This window comes from Eptesicus fuscus, chromosome 3, assembly GCF_027574615.1.
Source record: "Eptesicus fuscus isolate TK198812 chromosome 3, DD_ASM_mEF_20220401, whole genome shotgun sequence".
NCBI classification, from domain to species: Eukaryota; Metazoa; Chordata; class Mammalia; order Chiroptera; family Vespertilionidae; genus Eptesicus; species Eptesicus fuscus.
In genome coordinates, this window is record NC_072475.1 from 57022773 (window position 1) to 57041687 (window position 18915).

The 18915-nt window shown below is 49.4% G+C and overlaps 1 protein-coding gene across 1 annotated transcript in view; it reads left to right on the top strand.

Annotated features, from left to right (window-relative positions):
- ADCY5 (adenylate cyclase 5) overlaps nucleotides 1-18915 on the top strand; it is a 154762-nt gene that overhangs the window by 70740 nt on the left and 65107 nt on the right. The window contains exon 2 of the mRNA XM_054713915.1: nucleotides 17484-17633. Within this exon, the coding sequence (XP_054569890.1) occupies nucleotides 17484-17633 (150 nt within the window). The remainder of the gene's footprint in view (nucleotides 1-17483; nucleotides 17634-18915) is intronic.

The following is an 18915-nucleotide window of genomic DNA, read 5'->3' on the forward strand; positions in this document are numbered from 1 at the left end:
TCTTCGCTTAGCCTCTCCAGGAGCCTCATTTGCACCTTATCTCCTTTTTCCTCATACGTCCCGGATTTCCTAGTGATGTGCTCCAGGCCAGCCAGCCAGTAAGGGACTCACCAAGTGCCCAGGCCTCCCAGTTCCCAGCCCAACAGAGCTGTGCACCCCACTCACAGAGACACATGGACTTGTCTCATGGCCCATCTCTGAATGAAACCATCTGCAAGGCCCTGGTGGCCGTGGCCGTTTGTTGCACATTCATTTGTCCATCTTTCTTGGTTCCACATGTGTTTCGTTTAAGTCTGACGCAGACCTTGGCATTCCCGTGGACGGGTGTCCTGCAACCCCCTCTCCCGCCTTCGCTTGATGCTCAGGGTCAGAGGCAAAGGCTGCTGGGGGTCTGGGACTGACTTCTGATGTGAGCTGGGATGGTCAAGGCCTGGAAAGCGCCCTGCATCCCTCAACTCCCTTTTCATCCCCTTACTCGTTTATGCAGCATTGCTTGGTGCTGCTGCGTATCAGCCTCTGTCCCGGAGGAGGAGGAGGAGGAGGAGGAGGACGGAATAGTGAGCAAAGGAGGCATGGCCAGTCCCCGGGGCTTTCATCTCCTTCCCACCCCTCCAAGCCGATTATGACATTGCCAGCCCCAACCTGATTGCTCTACACCTGGGTGGTGTCTGCATCTGTGTCTTATTAGCAGGTGTCCTGAGCTCCATTCCAGAGATCAGGCCATTGAGGTTATGTGACGAGTCCAGAGTCACAAGGTGAGCGCCAGGGTTCCCTGACTCCCAGCACAGCGCCCCTTCCCACCTGCCTCTCTCTCCAGGCAACCTCTGGAGTCCCAGAATCGGCCTTGTCCCGAGCCCCAGGGTGCCCGGTCGGTCCGCCTGCCACACAAATAGACACAGCCCCTCCAGTCCAGGTTCGGTAAGCGGCTTCGTGGCAGTTTCACTTTCTCTGTCAAGTTTCTTTTTTCCTTCCCAATTCAGCAGACCTAACACGGGCCTGGAGGTGAGGACGGGGGGAAGGGTGGAGGCGGGGGCGGGGGAAAGGGTAATGGGTGGGGCAGGCAGGAGGAAAGCCGCATTTCACCTGTGCAGGGGGAACAGAACTCAGTGTTTGGTGGGGGGCGGAAGGGGGGTGCTTTGCCCTCCCCCTGAATCCGATTCCAGCATTTTGTCAGCCCCTTCCCTCCACCTACACAGCCCACATCATCCTCAGCTGTCACCACTGCTCACCTAGAACAATGAAAGCCTGTCTGCCGTTCCTGGAAGGGGGAGGAAGCAGCGGAGGGTGGGGGACCTGCGCGAGGAGGGGGCTGGATAATTGTTCTCCGAGATGAGATTTTTGGAGGAGAGAAACTTCATTTGCACTCAGGTTATAAATAAACTTGTAGCCCACAGAACTTCTTGCCAGGCCACAAAGCGAACCCTCCCTTACCCCAGAGGCCAGAGAACTGCCTGGGAAGCAGCTCCCGGGTGGGCCAGCCACCGTCCCGCTTCCCTAGAAAGCCTTTCCAAGTCCTCTCACCAAGCCAGCCTCTCTGTCACCCCGTCCCCTCTGCCCCCACTGCTGTCCTTGGTTTGTGTGGGACTGGATCAGCGTTTCCACTCTGCTTGGTCCGTGTGATCCCTACACCTCGGGGGATGGGCGAGTGGGGGTGTTGCTGGCAGAGATCCTGAAGGACTCCGGCTTCCTCTGGGATTCCCCACGGATCTGCGTGGGTCAGACGGAAGACTTTTGCATGACTTCCAGGTGTGACCGGCAGTCTTAAAGGTACAGTTTATATGTTGCTAGGTTCAGCATTCCATTGCATTTCAGGAGAACAGGGGACAGACTATTTGAAATCAGAGGTTTCTCGGAAAATTCTGGAAGTGGTACCTCTGTTCCTAGTGGTCTGCTCAGAACCCTTGTCCTGCCTGAGCAGCCAAAGACCCAGGATGTGGCCACTCCAGGGACTGCCCCAGGTAGCAGAGACCTTGGCCATCACCTTGTGCCTTTCCGGTTTTATGGATGAGGAGGCTGAGGTCCACAGAGGAAAAGTGACTTGCCTAGAACCTACGGCCATTTTTCTTTTCCAAATCCAAGACGAGAACGCCGCCTCCTAAGTCCCAGTCCTTCCTTTCTCTGCCCTGTGCTGCCGCCAGACAGCCATTTATTCCTCGTGGTCTGCCCCTTATCCCTGCTGTAAAATTCATACACTTCCCCTAAATCCCCCGAGCTCCCATCCAAGAACATCTCTTCCCTTGGGGTTCAGGCGCAGCCCCCAAACACTCCCGTCGCATTTCTGCCTCCACATTTCACGCTTCCAAAAGCCAGAGGGAGCGGCTGCTGTGGGTCGTACCATCCCGAGGGGGCTCGGAGCCGCAGCTGGTGAACCTGAGCCTTTGGGAAATGACTCCCTGGGGTCCACGACGGAGGCCAGTATCTCTGTGGCCCGAAGGTGGGGCTCCGGCTCAATTCATCAGTTGTGGAGTTTTCCAAAGCACCACTTTGATACTCTGCAGGTCAGCCTGTGGTCTGCCCCTTGTCCACTGCCCCTTCTGCCCTGCCTCCCTTTGTCCCACAGCAACAGAATCACAGTAAGAGCCACCTACAGCATTTTCACTTTTCCAGTAGCCAACAACGAACACAAAAACAATGTTAACACTATATTTGCTTTCACCCCGTATAGGCAGAGCGTCATTTCGGCATGCAATTAACATGAAACACTACTTCACACTCTGTTTTACACTCACAAGTCGTCTCAGTTCAGACCAGCCACACATCGAGTGCCCACAGCCACGCGCGGCTGGGGGCTGCCCCGAGGACGCACTGTCCTGCCGTTCCCCGGAGTCCCGCTCTCCTTTCCCTGCTAGTCCTCCCCTCCCTCTGCCTTTGGGCAAATCAAGTTTGCCCGCCTTTCCCTCCACTCTGTGCTGTGTCCATTCAGGCTGCAACCATGGTTGCTCCCACGCGTCCGGAGAGGCACCTCCACTCACGGTCCCCCTCCCTGCTGTGTGTGACTGAGCCCCTTGCAGCTGGACTCCTCTCCTACCTAACCTCTCTCGAAGGCCATCGGTGGGGCCCCCGACACTCGTTAATTCATGTGTATCTTTTCAGCCTCTCCCACAGCCCCTGGCGGTTGGCTCTCCAGATCTTCCTTGAATTTCTCCCTTTCATTTTAGCTTTTTGTTGTTGTTGTTAATCCTCACCCAAGGATATTTTTTCCGTTGATTTTTACAGAGAGTAGAAGGGAAGGGGAGAGACAGAGGGAGAGAAACATCGATGTGAGAGACACATCAATTGGTTGCCTCCCTCATGGGTCCCCACCAGGGCTAGGGATCGAGCCTGTAACCGAGGTACATGCCCTTGACCAGAATTGAACCCAGGACCCTTCAGTCCGCAGGCCGACACTCTATCCACTGAGCCAAACTGGCTAGGGCTCATTTAGCTTTTATGACACCGTGTGCCTTACTCGTTCCACTCACCCCAACGCCAGCCCCTCCCTGGACTCCCTGCGTGGATTAAGAACCAAAGCCCTTCCCTCCCACTGAGACTCCCTCCCTCAGATGCCCGGCTGCGCCATCCCCAGCACTGCTCCCCTCCGCTTTGCAGGGCCCCCAGCCTTCCTCAGGCCCTGGTCCTTCTCATCGGTGGCATTTCCCCAGCTCTCCTCCTGTCTCTCTACCTCCGGCACCTTCCCCTTCGCTGCCTCCTTCCCGGCTGTCACATTAATCTTCCGAAGTGCAGCTCTGCTCACATTTCCTCGTTGGAAGCGTGCGGCATTGGGAGTCGCGATAACAGGGGAGCATACCTACAGTGTAATGTTAAGTGAACAAAGCGGGCTGCCACATTACATCAACAGCAAGACCACAGCTTCATGAAAGCAAACACCAACACCCTCCAGGAGATTAAAAGGAAGAGAGAGAAAAAGAAAGAGAAAAAAAGAGGAATCAACCCTTTAACACTGGTTGTCTTTGGGTGGTACATTGATTTTCCCACCTATGAATTTGAAATTTTCTCTAATGGATGCATAGTTTATAAATGGAAAAATTAATACCCCTTTTATTCTTGGAAATGTAGTCTCCAAGAGATTTTAATGCCTCCTGGGTCACGTGCCAGCCCCTTTCCCTGACACGCCTGTTCTCCATGATCCAGTCGTGTACCCCACCTCACCTCCGGCCAGTTCCCCGGCTTGCTCTGTTCCAGTGGCGCTGACTTCCTGGTTCCCACCGGCAGCCTTGCACTTTCCTCCCTCCGCCCCTTTATTCCTGTTCTCTCTGCGGCCTCAGTGCCCGCGCTGTAATGCAGGCTGCCCGCGGCGGGCGCCCACGCTGCAGTCCTCCTCCAGCGCCTCTCCGTGACGCCTTTCTAGTCCCCGCTGCCCGGACATGACTTCCTTCCTGGTTTGACTACTTTTCTCATTTGATTTATTCTGCTTGGTTTTGGAGGCACTTGAATTCTCATCTTATCTCTTCTGTGAGATAAGAAGTTCCTTCAGTCTGCCATGCTCAGAGTAAGAGCATATTTTTTTTTAACACAAATGTATCATTTTTCTCTTTTGAGAGTAATACATATGATAGAAGCGTTGAAAAGTATTCAATAATCTAAAGAAAAAAGTAAATACTTAAAAGCTCACCGCTTAGAGACATTCTGCCACTGATTTTACACACACACACACACACACACACACACACACAAACACACACACACACACAAACACAACACACACACACACACAGAAGGCTACCTATTTTATATGTATATAAATATGTAGATTGGGATCCTGCTGAATATACAATTCCACATTCTCCTATTCTTCCACTTGACATTATATTTTGAAAAATTTCTCATGATATCAGATCTTCTTCAAATAAAACATTTTAAAGGCCTCCACATCTTTCAGGGTGTTGAAGCCCCATAATTTGTTCAGCTGTCCTCCAGTGAACATCTGGCTGTTCCTCATTTTAAACTTTTCTAATCATCCTTGGCTAGAAAGCCCCGCCCAGTCCCCTGAGTTTCTGTAGCCGAGTCCGGGGAGGGGCTGACCTCCTGGGTCTCAGAGGATGACCATGTTCCAGGCTGTTTATGTGTGTTGCTAAATTGCTTTCCAGAAGGGTTGTGCCAACTCACACCCCCACGGATGGTGCAGGAGGTGACTCTTCTGTTGCATTCTTGCCAACATTATTATCACCATGAAAAAAAGCTTTGCTAGTTTAATAGGCAAAATATTGTTTTCATTTGTATTTCATTGCTTACTAGTGAGGTTTCACATTTTTTTCATATCACATGTTTGTAAGTTGTTTTTAGTTTTTCTTTTTTGAAAAGCTTATTCATCTACATTATTTATTTCTTTAAAATTTCACTTATTTCTTGTTAAATTATAAAATGCTTCAGGGTTGGGGTTTCCTAGTCCCCACCACAGTGCTCCACACTGGGCTCTCAATCAATGTTTGCCGAATGAGTTAAGAGGATACTCTGTTCAAGTAAGTACCATTATGTGAAAGCTTTTGTTTCTCTCCTGGGAGCGGACACAGGTCTGGGTCTTCCTAAGAATAAGTCACCACGATGACAACGATAAAGTGCACATTGTGGTCATTTCTCTCTGAAGGCATAGCTGTTTGAGTTTCGGATTAAACTGTCTCACATGTTATTATCACTATTTGCTTTAAAATGTAAGGAAGTCGAAACGACAATGAGATACCACTTCACTCCCAGGAGGATGGCTGTAATAAAAAGACAGACAAAAACAGGTGTTGGGGATGATGTGGGGAATGAGAACCCTCCTACATGGCTGGTGGGAGTATAAGATGGTGCAGCCACTTGGGAAATAGTTCGGTAGTTCTTCAAAATGTCTAAGATAGAGCTACCGTATGCTCCAGGGTCTTAGACCCTTCAGGCTGCTATGACATAATACTATAGGCTGGGCAGCTTAAACATTTATTTCTCACAGTTCTGTAAAGGCCAGGGTACTCACAGATTCTGTGTCTGGTGAGGGTCCATTTCCTGGATTATAGGGCCATCTTCTCACATGTCCTCACTTGGCGGGAGGAGAGTTAGAGAGCTCTGTGGGGTCTTTTATAAGGGTGCTAATCCCATTCCTGAGGGCCCCATCCTCATGACCCAGTCACCTCTCCAAAGCCCCACCTTCTAATGTCATTACATTAGAGGAGAGGATTTTAACACATGAATGGGGGGAAGGGGACACATTCAGTCCTTAATGTCTAGCAATTCTACTCCTAGGTATATACCCAAGATAATTGAAAATATACATCAGTGCTCATGGTAACAGTATTCACAAGAGCCAAAAAGTAGACACAACCCAAATGACCATAACTGATGAATGGATACACAAAATTAGGTATATCCATGCTGTGGAATATTATTTGCCATGAAAAGGAAGAAAGTACTGACACATGCTACAACAGAGATGAACCTTGAAAGTATTAGTCAAAGTGAAAATAGTCGCAGAAGGCTACCTATTATATGATTCCACTGATATGAAATGGACAGAACAGGCAAATCCATCCAGACAGGAAGGAAATTAGTGGTTGACAGGAGCTGGGGGTTGGGGTGGAGGTGGAAAATGATTGGTGATTAATGGTTGTGGAGTTTCTTTTTGGGATGTTGAAAATGTTCTAGAATTAGATAGTGGTGAAGGTTACATAACCTTGAGGATATGCTAAAAACTACTGAATCATTAAAAGAGTGAATTTTATGGTATATGAATTACATCTCAATTTAAAAAAATAATTAAGGGAAACTCTACTGTGGTACGGCGTGGCCTCCCGAGACTGGTGGTGGGCCTTTCTCACCTCTGCAGTGAGTCCCTAGGAGAGAGGGTGTGTGAGCAGTGGCTGGGCCTGGGCCCCTAATCAGTGGCGTTTTATGTGACCAGGATCTCTGAAGAAGGCCTGGAGTACCTCGGTTGAGGGTGAAAGTTGAGTGTTTCCTTACTAAGTAGAATAAAACAGCCCTGCCAATGTGCTCAGTGATTGAGTGTCAACCTATAGACCAGAAGGTCATGGTTCGATTCCTGGTTGGGGCATATGCCCAGGTTGCAGGTTCAGTCCCTAGTAGGGGATGTGTAGGAGGCAGCTGATCAATGGTTCTCTCTCATCGTTTCTATCTCTCTCCCTCTCTGAAATCAATAACAATTTAAAATAAATAATCCTATCTAATAAAGAGGGAATATGCTAATTGACTGCCACACCCTCAAAGATGGCGGTGCTCATAGCCACAACATGGCAGCGCCCAGTCCCCTCAGCCCTGCCAGGGCAGCAGGCGTGCACCTGCCTACGGAGTCCCCCAGTCCCCTCAGCCCCCCAGCCACCCAGGGCCAGCTCAAGGCGAAGGCAAGCCTCGGATGGCAGCTGCCCAACCTCCCAGGGCCGGACTGAGGCTCAGGTAACCAGGGCTGGCTGAGGCTTGTGCTGCTGGCAATGGTGGCAGCAGAGGTGTGATGGGGGCGTTGCCTTCCCTTGATTGCCGGGTCGCCTCCCGCCCCTGAGGGCTCCCAGACTGTGAGAGGAGGCAGGCTGGGCTGAGGGACACCCCCTCCAGTGCATGGATTTTCATGCACCGGGCCTCTAGTAAATAGAATAAAACAAAAGTGGACCTAAATTAAGTTGGGATAAATAACAACTTTGTGCAGTAGGGTAGGACCAGCTCTGAACTCGGAATGAGAATCTGAGATTCCGTTCTGCGGCTGCCTTGCTGTGTAACCCTGGACGGGGCTCCTACCTGGAGCCTCAGTTTCCTCATCAACAAAAGAGGGTGAAACCACCCAACTTACTTCCGAGGATTCGAGGAGGATGCAGTGAAATGTTACATGTGGAAGTGTTTGAAGACTGTGAGTTGCTGTACCCAACCCTTCCTGGACACTTCTCTTTCTTCACGTTAGCCTATTTTGTCTTTCCTAAAAATGTACTAAGCAGGTGCTACTTATTAATTTGCTAATATTTCATGCTCTGATTTTAGTAACAGCAAAAGTGTATTAAATACACATCACACTTGTAGAATCCTATTGTGGGTTGGTGTTTTCCAGGGCAAGGAATAGCCTGTATAGTTGGGGTAGGAGATGGGAAGGGGAATGTGTCCCATGATGAGAACCGTAGAGCTTGATACCAGCAAAGGAGTTTGGGCTTTATCTTACTGGTCATAGGGAGTCATGGCGGGCTTTTGAGCAGGAAAGTGTTAGGATGTAAAAGGATACGAGGATCTCTGACAGAAGGTAACGAGCATAGAGGATCCTGGAGCAGGAGAGATAAGCCACGAGCAGCTAGATCCCAGCTGGAATGGATAGGAGGGTTGCCATCCGGGCAGGACCTGGTAGGAATGCAGAGAGCAGAGAGCCCATCCTGTTGGCCTAGAGCCGTGGATAGACCAGCCATCTCCGAAAAGCAGGACCTCATCTCAGAAGCCCCCGAGGAGAGAGAATACGGCCTTGATCACCAAAAAAGCATACAGCAGTCTTCATTCTTTGTCAAGGGAAAATTTTAAAGAGATGTCACTATGATTTTTTTCTTTCAAGTTAAAACTATGTAATATTTTTAAAAGCCATTTTGTACCTAATTGAGCATGGTACATCATGTGAGACACCGTGCCAGCGTGCCTTCTAAGAGGATGTAATTTAAGATGATCCTTCCTTGATCTATTTTCTTTTTTATCTTAATGGGATTCCACCGAGGTCTCCACCACCACTGTGTAGAGAAGATGAATCTGGGCCCGGCAGCAGGACTCTTGACAGGTCGTCAGCTCCTTTTATTTGGGTCTCATTTGGTTGCTGGTTTTGTGTTTGTAAACAGAAAAAGGACTAGACTAGAAGGGGCTGTGCCTGCCATTAGGCTGGGGCCCCCTCCCTTCCTAACTCTCAGAGGAGTGGGGAGCTGGTCCAGCCCTGTGGCCAGGTGGGTGGGCTTGGAAGATCAGATCCTAGCTTTGGCTTGCACTCACCTGAGGTGACTTCAACTCTGAAGTGAAGAGGAAGCGCTGGAGTCTGTCTGTGCAGGAGCACGGAGAGTGGAAGAGGGAGAAGGGAGGAGTGGGAGCTGGTTCACCTTAGTGTGCTGGGGCCCTGCCAACAGGAGGGGTTGTCAGCGCGGGGAGGCCAGGTTTGAAAAGGTAGGGATGCCAATTAAAATGCGGTTGCCCAGTTAAATTTGAATTTCAGATTAACAACAAATAATTATTTAGTACTAGAGGCCAGGTGCACGAAATTCATGCACAGGGAGGGGGATCCCTCAGCCCAGCCTGCACCCTCAGGGGATGTCTGGCTGCTGGTTTGCAGGAGGTGACTGCAGGGCGCTTGCTGGCTGGCCCCACCCCCCGATCGCCACTGCTGGTCGCCTCCCTCAGGGGGGGAGCAGGGAGGCTGGGAGGTTGGGGCAGACACTCAATACAGGAGCGTCTGCCCCCTGGTGGTCAGTGCACGTCATAGTGACCGGTTGTTCCGCCAGTCATTCTGCTGTTCAGTTGGTTTGCATATTAGGGTTTTATTATATAGGATATGTAAGTATGCCCCAGTATGGCATGGGACATACTTATACTAAAAAAATAAAAAAATAAAAATTAGTCTTTGTTTATCTGAAATTCAAATGTAACTGAACATCTTGTCCCCCTATCACTAACTCTAGCTCTCTGGGGGGATTCTGATTCCCTACCTCCTGGGCACCACCACCACCAGACACACCTGTGAACCACACTGCGAGGGGCCAGCTGGCATGTCCCAGAGCAGAAGCCACGAAAAATAGCCACTTGCAGGAGCGTCTGCCCCAACCCATTTCTTTCTACTCCAGACCTGCTTGCTCCTTCCTCAGTCCAATTTGCCTTGCCCCTTTCTCAGGACCAGCAAGTAGCAAGCCTGAGGCAGAGGGCCGTGGAGCCCCCTGGAAACTCAGAGAGCAGAAAGAGGCAGCAATGACGGCAGTGCCGGAGGCCGGCTGCTGGGGTTGGTTTCAGCCTTTGTGGGGGAGACGCTGCAGAAACCGAGCACTGTGACTTCCCTCGTGGCCAAATCAAACCTGCAGCCTGCAGGCAGCCAGAGATTGGGTTTCTGAAGTGCTGGGAGTTTAGAAATGCCAACCCGAACGGTAAATACTCATCGGCATCTCCCCTGGGTTTCCACTCGGAGACTGAAATTCCAAACATTCCCCTCCAGTGGGGTTGTTCCCTGTGTGGTCCTGGGACCACCTGGACCCAAACCATCTGCAGGGCCTGTGTTACAAGCAGCTGCTGAGGCTGCTGACTCCCAGAGCTGAGGTTTCTGTGTCGTCAGGTCTCCCGTTACCCCACGCAGGATAATGTAGGCATCTCTTCTTCTCACACGTGTTCCATGTGAGTAGATATGTCCCGTGGGGTTGGCACAGAGAAAGCCAGCGAACCCTTAATGAGGCCTTTCCACCTGCTGCTGTGAATGATCCCTGTGATGATTTACTAATGAAGTCTTTTACCCAGGACAGGGTTTATAGTTTTACTGTGTCTGCCTCGTGGGGCATGTGAAGGGGGTCAGTAACTGGTCACTGATTTTAGTGGGGAAGAGAACTGGTCAGATTTTGGACCCTGTGCCCAAGGCGTGAGATCATTTTTAAAGCTACAAATGCCTTCTAGAAGGCTGTAAGCAGAGCTCAGTCAGATGTCCCTGATGCCTCCTCCCCATTCACAGCATCAGTTATCTGAGCAGGGGCCTTAGCATCTCTCAGGATTCCATGCACAGATTCCTGCTCTTTTGGTGGGTGACGTGTGTGTGTGTGTGTGTGTGTGTGTGTGTGTGTGTGTGTGTTTGACATCGTAATCTCTTACTTTGCCACTCTCAGGCCCAATTTGCTGAAATCACCCTTCCCAACGTCCTTGCCAAGACCCCTCTCCTTGCTCAGCCCGTTTTGTGCTGAGTGCATGAGAGAGAGGAACACTGAGGCAAACATACTAAGCTGAGCAAAGCCATTCGGACCCCTCTTGGGTTACAGCGCATCGTTTTACCTGGTTTCTCACTGTCTGTTGCTGTTGGCCTTCTGGCTGCAGGAGGAGTCAGATTACAGCAGGAGAGGCCTGGAGGATTAGTGCCAAGATGCTGCAGCGGCCAGTTGATAATTACCTTGGGGGTCATGTCTCAAAATAGACTCTGGCCCCTCTTTCTGACCTCAGAGAGAGGAAAGACTGCCCTTTCTCTGTCCGGCTGATTCCTCACATTCTCTCTCTGAGTCCCTCCTGGATCTTACTCCTGTTTCGTTTTTTTTTTGTTTTTAATTATTAAAGTATAATTTACATATAGTAGAATTCACCCTCTCTGGTGTACAGTTCTGTGGGTTTGACAAAGGCATAAAGATGTGCAACCACCAATACGACCAAGATATGGGACAGTTTCATTGCCCAGAAAGACTTGCGCCTGCTGCCCCTGTCGTCATCCTCTCGCCCTGCCAACGACTGATCTGTTCTGTCTGCAGTTTTGCCTTTTCCAGAACGCAAAGTAAACCGAGTCGTACGGTATGGAGCCTTCTGAGTGTGGTTTCTTTCACTCAGCAGAGCGCATTTGAGACTCATCCATGATGTATGTCAGCAATTTTCAACCTTTTTCATCTCACGGCACACATAAACCAATTACTAAAGTTCTGTGGCACACCAAAACATGTATTTTTTGCCGATCTGACAAAAAAATAGGTATGATTTTGATTCATTCATACTGTATGGCTATTGTGTTGGCTGTTGTCATTTTTTTATTTGTCAGTCTAAGGGGAAAAAGGTCAATGCCCCTGACTAAATAGTCAGGTAATGCATGTTTTAAAAATTCTTGTGGCACCCAGCCAGAGTGGCTCAGTGGTTCAGCATCAACCCATGAGCCAGGTGAGGGCACATGCCTGGGTTGTGGGCTCAATTCCCAGTAGGGGGCGTGCAGGAAGCCACCGATCAGTGATTCTCTCTCATCATTGATGTTTCTATCTCTCTCTCCCTCTCCCTTCCATTATGAAATCAATTAAAAAACAAACAAACAGGTATGGTAGTCACTTAAAAAATTCTTGCTGCACACCAGTTAAAAATCATGGCTGTGGGTTATTACTAGATGGTTCCATTTTATACACATGCCTGCACAGTTTTTTGTGTGAACATCACTTTTCATTTTGGCCAATACCTAGGCGTGAGGTTGCTGGTCATAATGCGAGTGTATGTTCAACTTTATGAGAAATCAACACAGTTTTCCAAAGAAGCTGGACCATTTTTCATTCCTTCTAGCAAGGTGTGAGAGCTCTAGCAGTTCTTTTTTTTTTTTTTAATTTGTAAATTTTATTTTATTTTAGCCTTTCTAATAGTGTTTAGTAATACCTCATTGTTTTTGCATTTCCCTAATAACTAATGATTTTGAGCATCTTCCAATGTGCTTATTTGTCATCCTTCTATCTTCTTTCGTGAATTGTCGACTCAAAAAATCTTTTGCTCTTTTAAAAAGTGGGTTGTTTGTTTTCTTATTGTTGAATTTTGGGAGTACTTTATGCAGTCTAGGCACAGATCTTTTTTAAAAAATCAAATATATGATTTAGAAGTAATTTCTCCAATCTGTGGCTCATCTTTTCATTATCTTAACAGTGCCTTTTGAAGGCAAATGTTCTTCATTTTGATGAAGTCTAATTTATCAGTTTCTCCCCTTTTGTGGATCATGATTTTGCTCTTATGTATAATTTTTTTTTTGCCTAACCCAAAGTCTTATATTTTCTTCAGGAAGTTTAATAGTTTCAGGTTTTACATTTAAGCCTATAAACCATTAGTAGGAATTTTTTTTTTCATTAGTAGGAAATTTTTGCATATTTTATGAGACTTGAGTTGATCACATGGATATCCAATTGTTCTGGCACCATATATTGAAAAGATTATCCTTTCTCCATTTAGTTGCCTTTATATACTTGTCAAAAATAAAGGTGTGATATATGATTTGCAGATAATTCAATTCTGTTGGTTGTCTTTTACTTTCTTTTTAAAATGTTTTTTTTTTAAGTTTTTCAATTAGAGCTTGCATTCAATATTATTTTGTATTAGTTTCAGGTGCACAGCATAGTGGCTAGACAAAATGTTCCCCCCAATATTTCCAGTATCCTCTGGGCACCATACATAGTTATTACAGTATTATGGACTATATTCCCTATGTTGTACTTTACATTTCCATGACTCTCTTGTAACTACCAATATGTACTTCTCAATCCCTTCACATTTTTTACCCAGTCCTCCAAACCTCCTCCTCTCTGGCAACCATCAGTCTGTTCCTTGTATCTATGAATCTGTTTGTTCATTTACACTGAGTGGCCAGATTATTATGATCTCTGAACACATAATAATCTGGCCACTCAGTGTATATCCTATATAATGAAAGGCTAATATGCAAATTGTCCCCTCAACCAGGAGTTTGACCAGCAGGCAGGCCGGCCAACCGTCCACGTCCCCTCCCCCTGGCCAGGGTGGCAGGACTCCACCCATGCACGAATTCATGCACTGGGCCTCTAATACACACACACACACACACACACACACACACACACACACACACACTGAGTGGCCAGATTATTATGCGTTCAGAGATCATAATAATCTGGCCACTCAGTGTATATTGTTCATTAGATTCCACATATAAGTGAAATCATATGGATTTGTCTTCCTCTGACTGGCTTATTTCACTTAGCATAATTCTCTCCATTCATACTCTCACAAATGGTAAGATTTTCTTCTATTTTTATGGCTGAGTAGTATCCATTGTATACATGCACCACAGCTTTTTTATCCACTCACCTGTTGATGGGCACTTGGGCAGCTTCCAGTCTTAGTTATTGTAAATAACACTGCAATGAACATAAGGGTGCATATATTCTTTTGAACTATCAGAAAAAATATTGCTAAGAGAAATGTCAGAGATTTTACTGCCTGTGTTTTCTTCTAGGAGTTTTATGCTTTCAAGTTTTACATTTAAGCCTTTAATCCATTTTGAGTTTATTCTTGCATATCTTGTATATGATGTAAGATGGTGATCTAGTTTCATTTTTTTTTCCCGCATGTATCTGTCCAATTTACCCAACACCATTTATTGATAAGATTGTCTTTACCCTATTGTACATGTTGGGGGAAAAGTAGGTTTACAATTGTCCATATGGAAAAATAATACAATAAATAATAATACAAGAATAGGACTGTGTTTTGCATAGTCATAGCTGTAAACCTGCTTTTCCCCACCCCTATATGTCTTGCCGCCTTTGTCAAACATTATTGATCATATAGGTGTGGGTTTATTTCTGGGCTCTCTATTCTGTGCCATTGGTCTGTATATCTGTTTTTATGCCAGGGCCATGCTATTTTGATTGCTATATCTTTGTAGTACAGTTTGATTATCAGGTAGCATGATACCTTCAACTTTGTTCTTCTTTCTTAAGATTGCTGTGGTTACTGGGGGTCTTTTGTGGTTTCATATAGATTTTTGGATTAGTATTTGCTCTAGTTCTGTGAAATACGCTATTGATATTTTGATAGGAATTGTGTTGAATCTATAGATTGCTTTGGGGTAGTATAGGCTTTTTAATGATGTTAATTCTTTCTATCCATGAGCACTATATATGCTGCCATTTATTTATTTCATTTTCTTACTTCAGTACTTACAATTTCTCAAGTACAGGGCTTTTACCTCCTTGGTTAAATTTATTCCCAGATTTTTTAGTTTTATTTTTTTAGGATGCAACTGTAAATGGGATTGTTTTCTTAGTTTCTCTTTTTGATAGCTCATTATTGGTGTATAAAAATGCAACCAATTTCTGAATATTTATTCTGTATCCTGCTACTTTACTGAATTCATTTATCAGTCCTATTAGATTTTTGGTGGAATCTTCAGGGTTCTCTATATACAGTATATCATGTCATCTGCCAATAATGACAGTGTCAGTTCTTCCTTCCCAGTTTGGATGCCTTTTATTTCTTCTTGCCTGAGTGCTGTGGCTGATTCCAGTACTATGTTCCGTAAGAGTGGTGAAAGTGGACCTCCCTGTCTTGTTCCTGATTTTAAGGGAAATGCTTTTACTTTTCCCCTATTATATCTCACTCCTGTTTTTGTCACCTGGCACCTTCCTCTCTCCTTTCAAAAGATGTCTCCTAACTAGAGCATTCTTTGGAATTCCCTGCCACCTGTACCTTCAGCCTTCACCTCTTCATCTCATTTTCTCTTAGTCCTCCCTCAGTGGTCCCCGGTGACTTCCAGAGGCATGGGTTAATACTGCAGACACGGCCTCTTTCCTGGGCCGTCTCCTCCCTGGTCTGAGGGGCTCTTCCTGGGTACCCTCTCCAGGGAGGCCCTTCCCCATGCGGGTCAGCCTCCCCAAACATATCTCTAACCCAGGCCCAGTGTGCCCCAGGCCTGCCCACAGGTCTCTCAGTACCCCTCATTCCCTCTTGACCATCCTGCTCTGGTGTGAGTCAGTTTATGCTTCCTGTTGCCAGTCCTTCATTCCCAGTCTTGACTACTTATCTCCTCATTTAGATTGTCAGCTGGGGTCTGTAGAGCAGGGGTCTTCTTTCCTGTGATGACTATACTGGGTTTTCTGCCACATCCTATATAATAAAAGGGTAATATACAAATTGACCCTCACGGCAGAATGGCCAGAATGACCGCTGGACCAGTCACTATGAGGAGCACTGACCCCCTCTTGGTCCCTTTCCCTGGCCAGCAGTCTCCTATCGCCTGATGGCCACCCGCTGAGGGGGCGGGGCCAGCAAGCCGACGGGAACAGCTGACCTCTTGGTCCCTTCTCCTGGCCATCAGGCACCGATCACCGATGGTGAACGGGAAACTGGGGGTGGGTGGTGGCAGGGGGCAGGGCCAGCTGTGGGCAGCTGAGGAAGATGGCCCTGATCGCAGGCCAGGCCTAGGGACCATACCCGAGCACGAATTTTGTGCGCCGGGCCTCTAGTATTTACATAAGATGATGATGATAGGATTCTGGGGTGGATGGGGCTTGGGGTGGGTTGTGAGGGCTGTGAGTCATCAGCAGAGTTGGTAATCTGAGTTTGCCCCTTCCCTGACGGTACCTGGGAGGTATCCTTTGGCCAGAAAGCCAGAATTTATTGTACAGCTGAGGAGAGAGCAAGACTTTGAGATGGGAAGGAGACAGTCCCTTCCTGTTCATGGACCGAGAGGTGGCACCGCATCCAGCGTGGAGTCCACACGGCCTCCAGGCCTGGGCTGTCTGAGGACCCCGCATGGTCTGGACCACCTCAGAGCTGGGGTGGGGAAAGCCTTCAGGCACAACACAGCCCTGAGTCAAAGCCGGACCTCTGTCCTAGAGACAAAGAGGGGGCTGGGAGAAGAGTGTGGGGGCGGTCTGCTGGGTCCCTGCCAGGCGGCTGGTGCCCAGAGGAAGTCTTTTGAGATCGAAACGGACAAGAGGACTAGGGGCCGAGGCAGGGCTCCTAAGGTCACAGGAGCCACAGTGGAAGGTGCAGGGCCGGCCTGGGCTGCCCTTCTGCAGTTGAGTCTGACATTAAATTGTCGGAGGCCTAGAAGTCTGAGCATTTGTGTGGCCTGAGGAGAGGGCAAGACCAGGACAGCTTACCCAGATACCGCAGGAGCTGAACCGGCCAAAATAAATCTTGGCTAAACAGCACCTTTGTCGGTATCTAAAATGTACTGTGTCAACTGGCTTTTGTGGGTTGTGTTGTGTTTTGTTTCCCCGTAGCTTTTCAGTCAATAATCTTTTCAAAAGAATTCCAACCTTGTCTCTGTGACCCGAGGGGCAGTGGTATTTTTCCACATGCACATCCCAGGCAGCACAGAGAAGGGCATCGGTGAGGGGCTGGGTAGGGGGGGTGGGGGAGGAGGGGTGATGGTGGGTGCTCGCCAGCCGGTGTGGTGGGGTGCCAGGGGCCTTGGTGCTGGTGCAGAGAAAGAATGGAAGCCTATGGAGAGGAGACGAGACCCCCTGTGGGCACTGATCGCCAGGGACCTTTCCCTTCTCTCATTAGCCCAGTGCTGGGAGCTCATGGTGAGCGTCAGTACTTGTTTCAATGCCGCTGATCCCTGGCGAGGAATAAGCTAGGGCTTCTCTGCAAAAGGGCAGCCCTTTGTTCATGCTGGACGCTATCACACTTCCCAAAACTGAACCCCGCCACCCTCAAGGAGCCTTCCTTGCAGGTGCGCCTGCCACCCCCAGCACACCCCCAGTCAGTCACAGAATCCCCAGGGCGCCCACCCTTTCCACCTTTGGTAGTATGGACACGTTCAGTGTGCTCACTCAGTGACTCCGTGTCCCTAGCGCCATACTCCACCACAGGCCAGCCAGGCTGTGGGCTCTGAGGACATCAGAGAGCCTGACCGACGATGCCTGGCTGCTCCCAGCTTCCTTGGCATTTGTCTGCTGGCAGCTCGGTGTGTGTTTGCTAAGATGGGGCCCGGGAGCCTCGTGCTCGGGGGCTGGAAGGGTCAGGGTTGGGGCTCCAATGACTGGTGTCGGCTCCAGGCCTGAGCATGGTGTCCCTCCTCATCTCTCCCTCTGCAGCTTGTCTCCAATGTCCTCATTTTCTCCTGCACCAACATCGTGGGCGTCTGCACCCACTACCCGGCCGAGGTCTCCCAGCGACAGGCCTTCCAGGAGACCCGGGAGTGCATCCAGGCGCGGCTCCACTCTCAGCGGGAGAACCAGCAGCAGGTGAGTGAGCGCCTGCCTCTGCACAGCTGGCGGGGAGCAGACTCAGGACTGACCTCCCCACCAGCTGTGCTCCAACAGCTGCCCAGCCCCACCTCCCTGGGTGGGGGCCCAGCCCGGGAATGTTTCTCCTGGAGGGCGCCCACATTCCTGGCTCTGTGGGAACGCTCTAGGAGAGACTGGAGGAAGGGCTCTACCCCAGTGCTGGCCCAGAGCCTCTTCAGTGCCCCCCTGGGGTTTTGCAAATAAGCCGGGGCAGCCCGGGTCTGGCAGCAGGGAGGCGCCCTCCTCCTCACCCACCCCCCCCCGCCCCCCCACTTCCCCAGAGGCTGATGAGGTGGATTGTGAGAGTGTCAGCACGCCCTGGCCGGCAGGAGTGCGTGCTGTGGGCCCCGAGTGCACAGCAGTTTCACCGCAACGTGAGGGAGTCTCTGACTGCCTGGCTGTATCCTAGGGGAGTTACAGGGACACGGGCTGGTGACATCCAGACAGCTGAGCAAGGGGATAAAGCTCCGCAGTGTCTCCGCAGCCCCGCCCCCTCCTCAGTCACCACCTGTGTCAGCTTCCCTCCAGCCTGCGTCTCCTCTCGCCAAGTCCCAGCTCCTGCTGTCTAGTGGGAGACCTGGCTTGCTCCATGTACTCCCCGGCCTGGTCAGGCTCCTGGTCCTGCCTCTTGAAGGAAATTGGGGCCTGGTGGTGTCCCTGAGAGGTCCCACTGTCTCCTTGACAAGCTTACCTCACCTCTGCACCCCACTCACTCCCAAGCCCCTGCATGCCTCAAAATCCCCCTCTGTCACCCCAGTTCCCGGCCCAGCACCTCTCCTGGAGCAGGCCACCGTCCTTCCCCTGCCACGTGAGGGACGGTCCCTCTCACTCTGCACCTGCCCTTCTCCAGGGAAGTCTGCACTTCACAGCTCACGTGGTTGACTTGCTCTGGCCCTGGCCAGGCCGGGCATTCCAGCAAATCCATAGGGACCTGGGGGAGAAAATAGGTTTGCAACACCATGTTCCAGCCGAGCTACGGGGCGGGGAGGTGTGGTGCGTTCGTGGGGACAGGCCTCCTCACACAGCAGATCCCAGCCGCTCTCGGTCTCGCCTGCTACAGAAAGGGTGACTCCCCAGGTGCTGCATGACCGGGGACTTGGCATGATTCCCTGGCCGCCTTCTGCCCACTCCTCCTGACCCTCAGCTTCTGAAGAAGTCATCAGCAGAGTTGATGACCACACGATTTGTAGCACACATTCTCCCAGCCATCCGATATTTTCACAGACTCATCCTTTAGTTT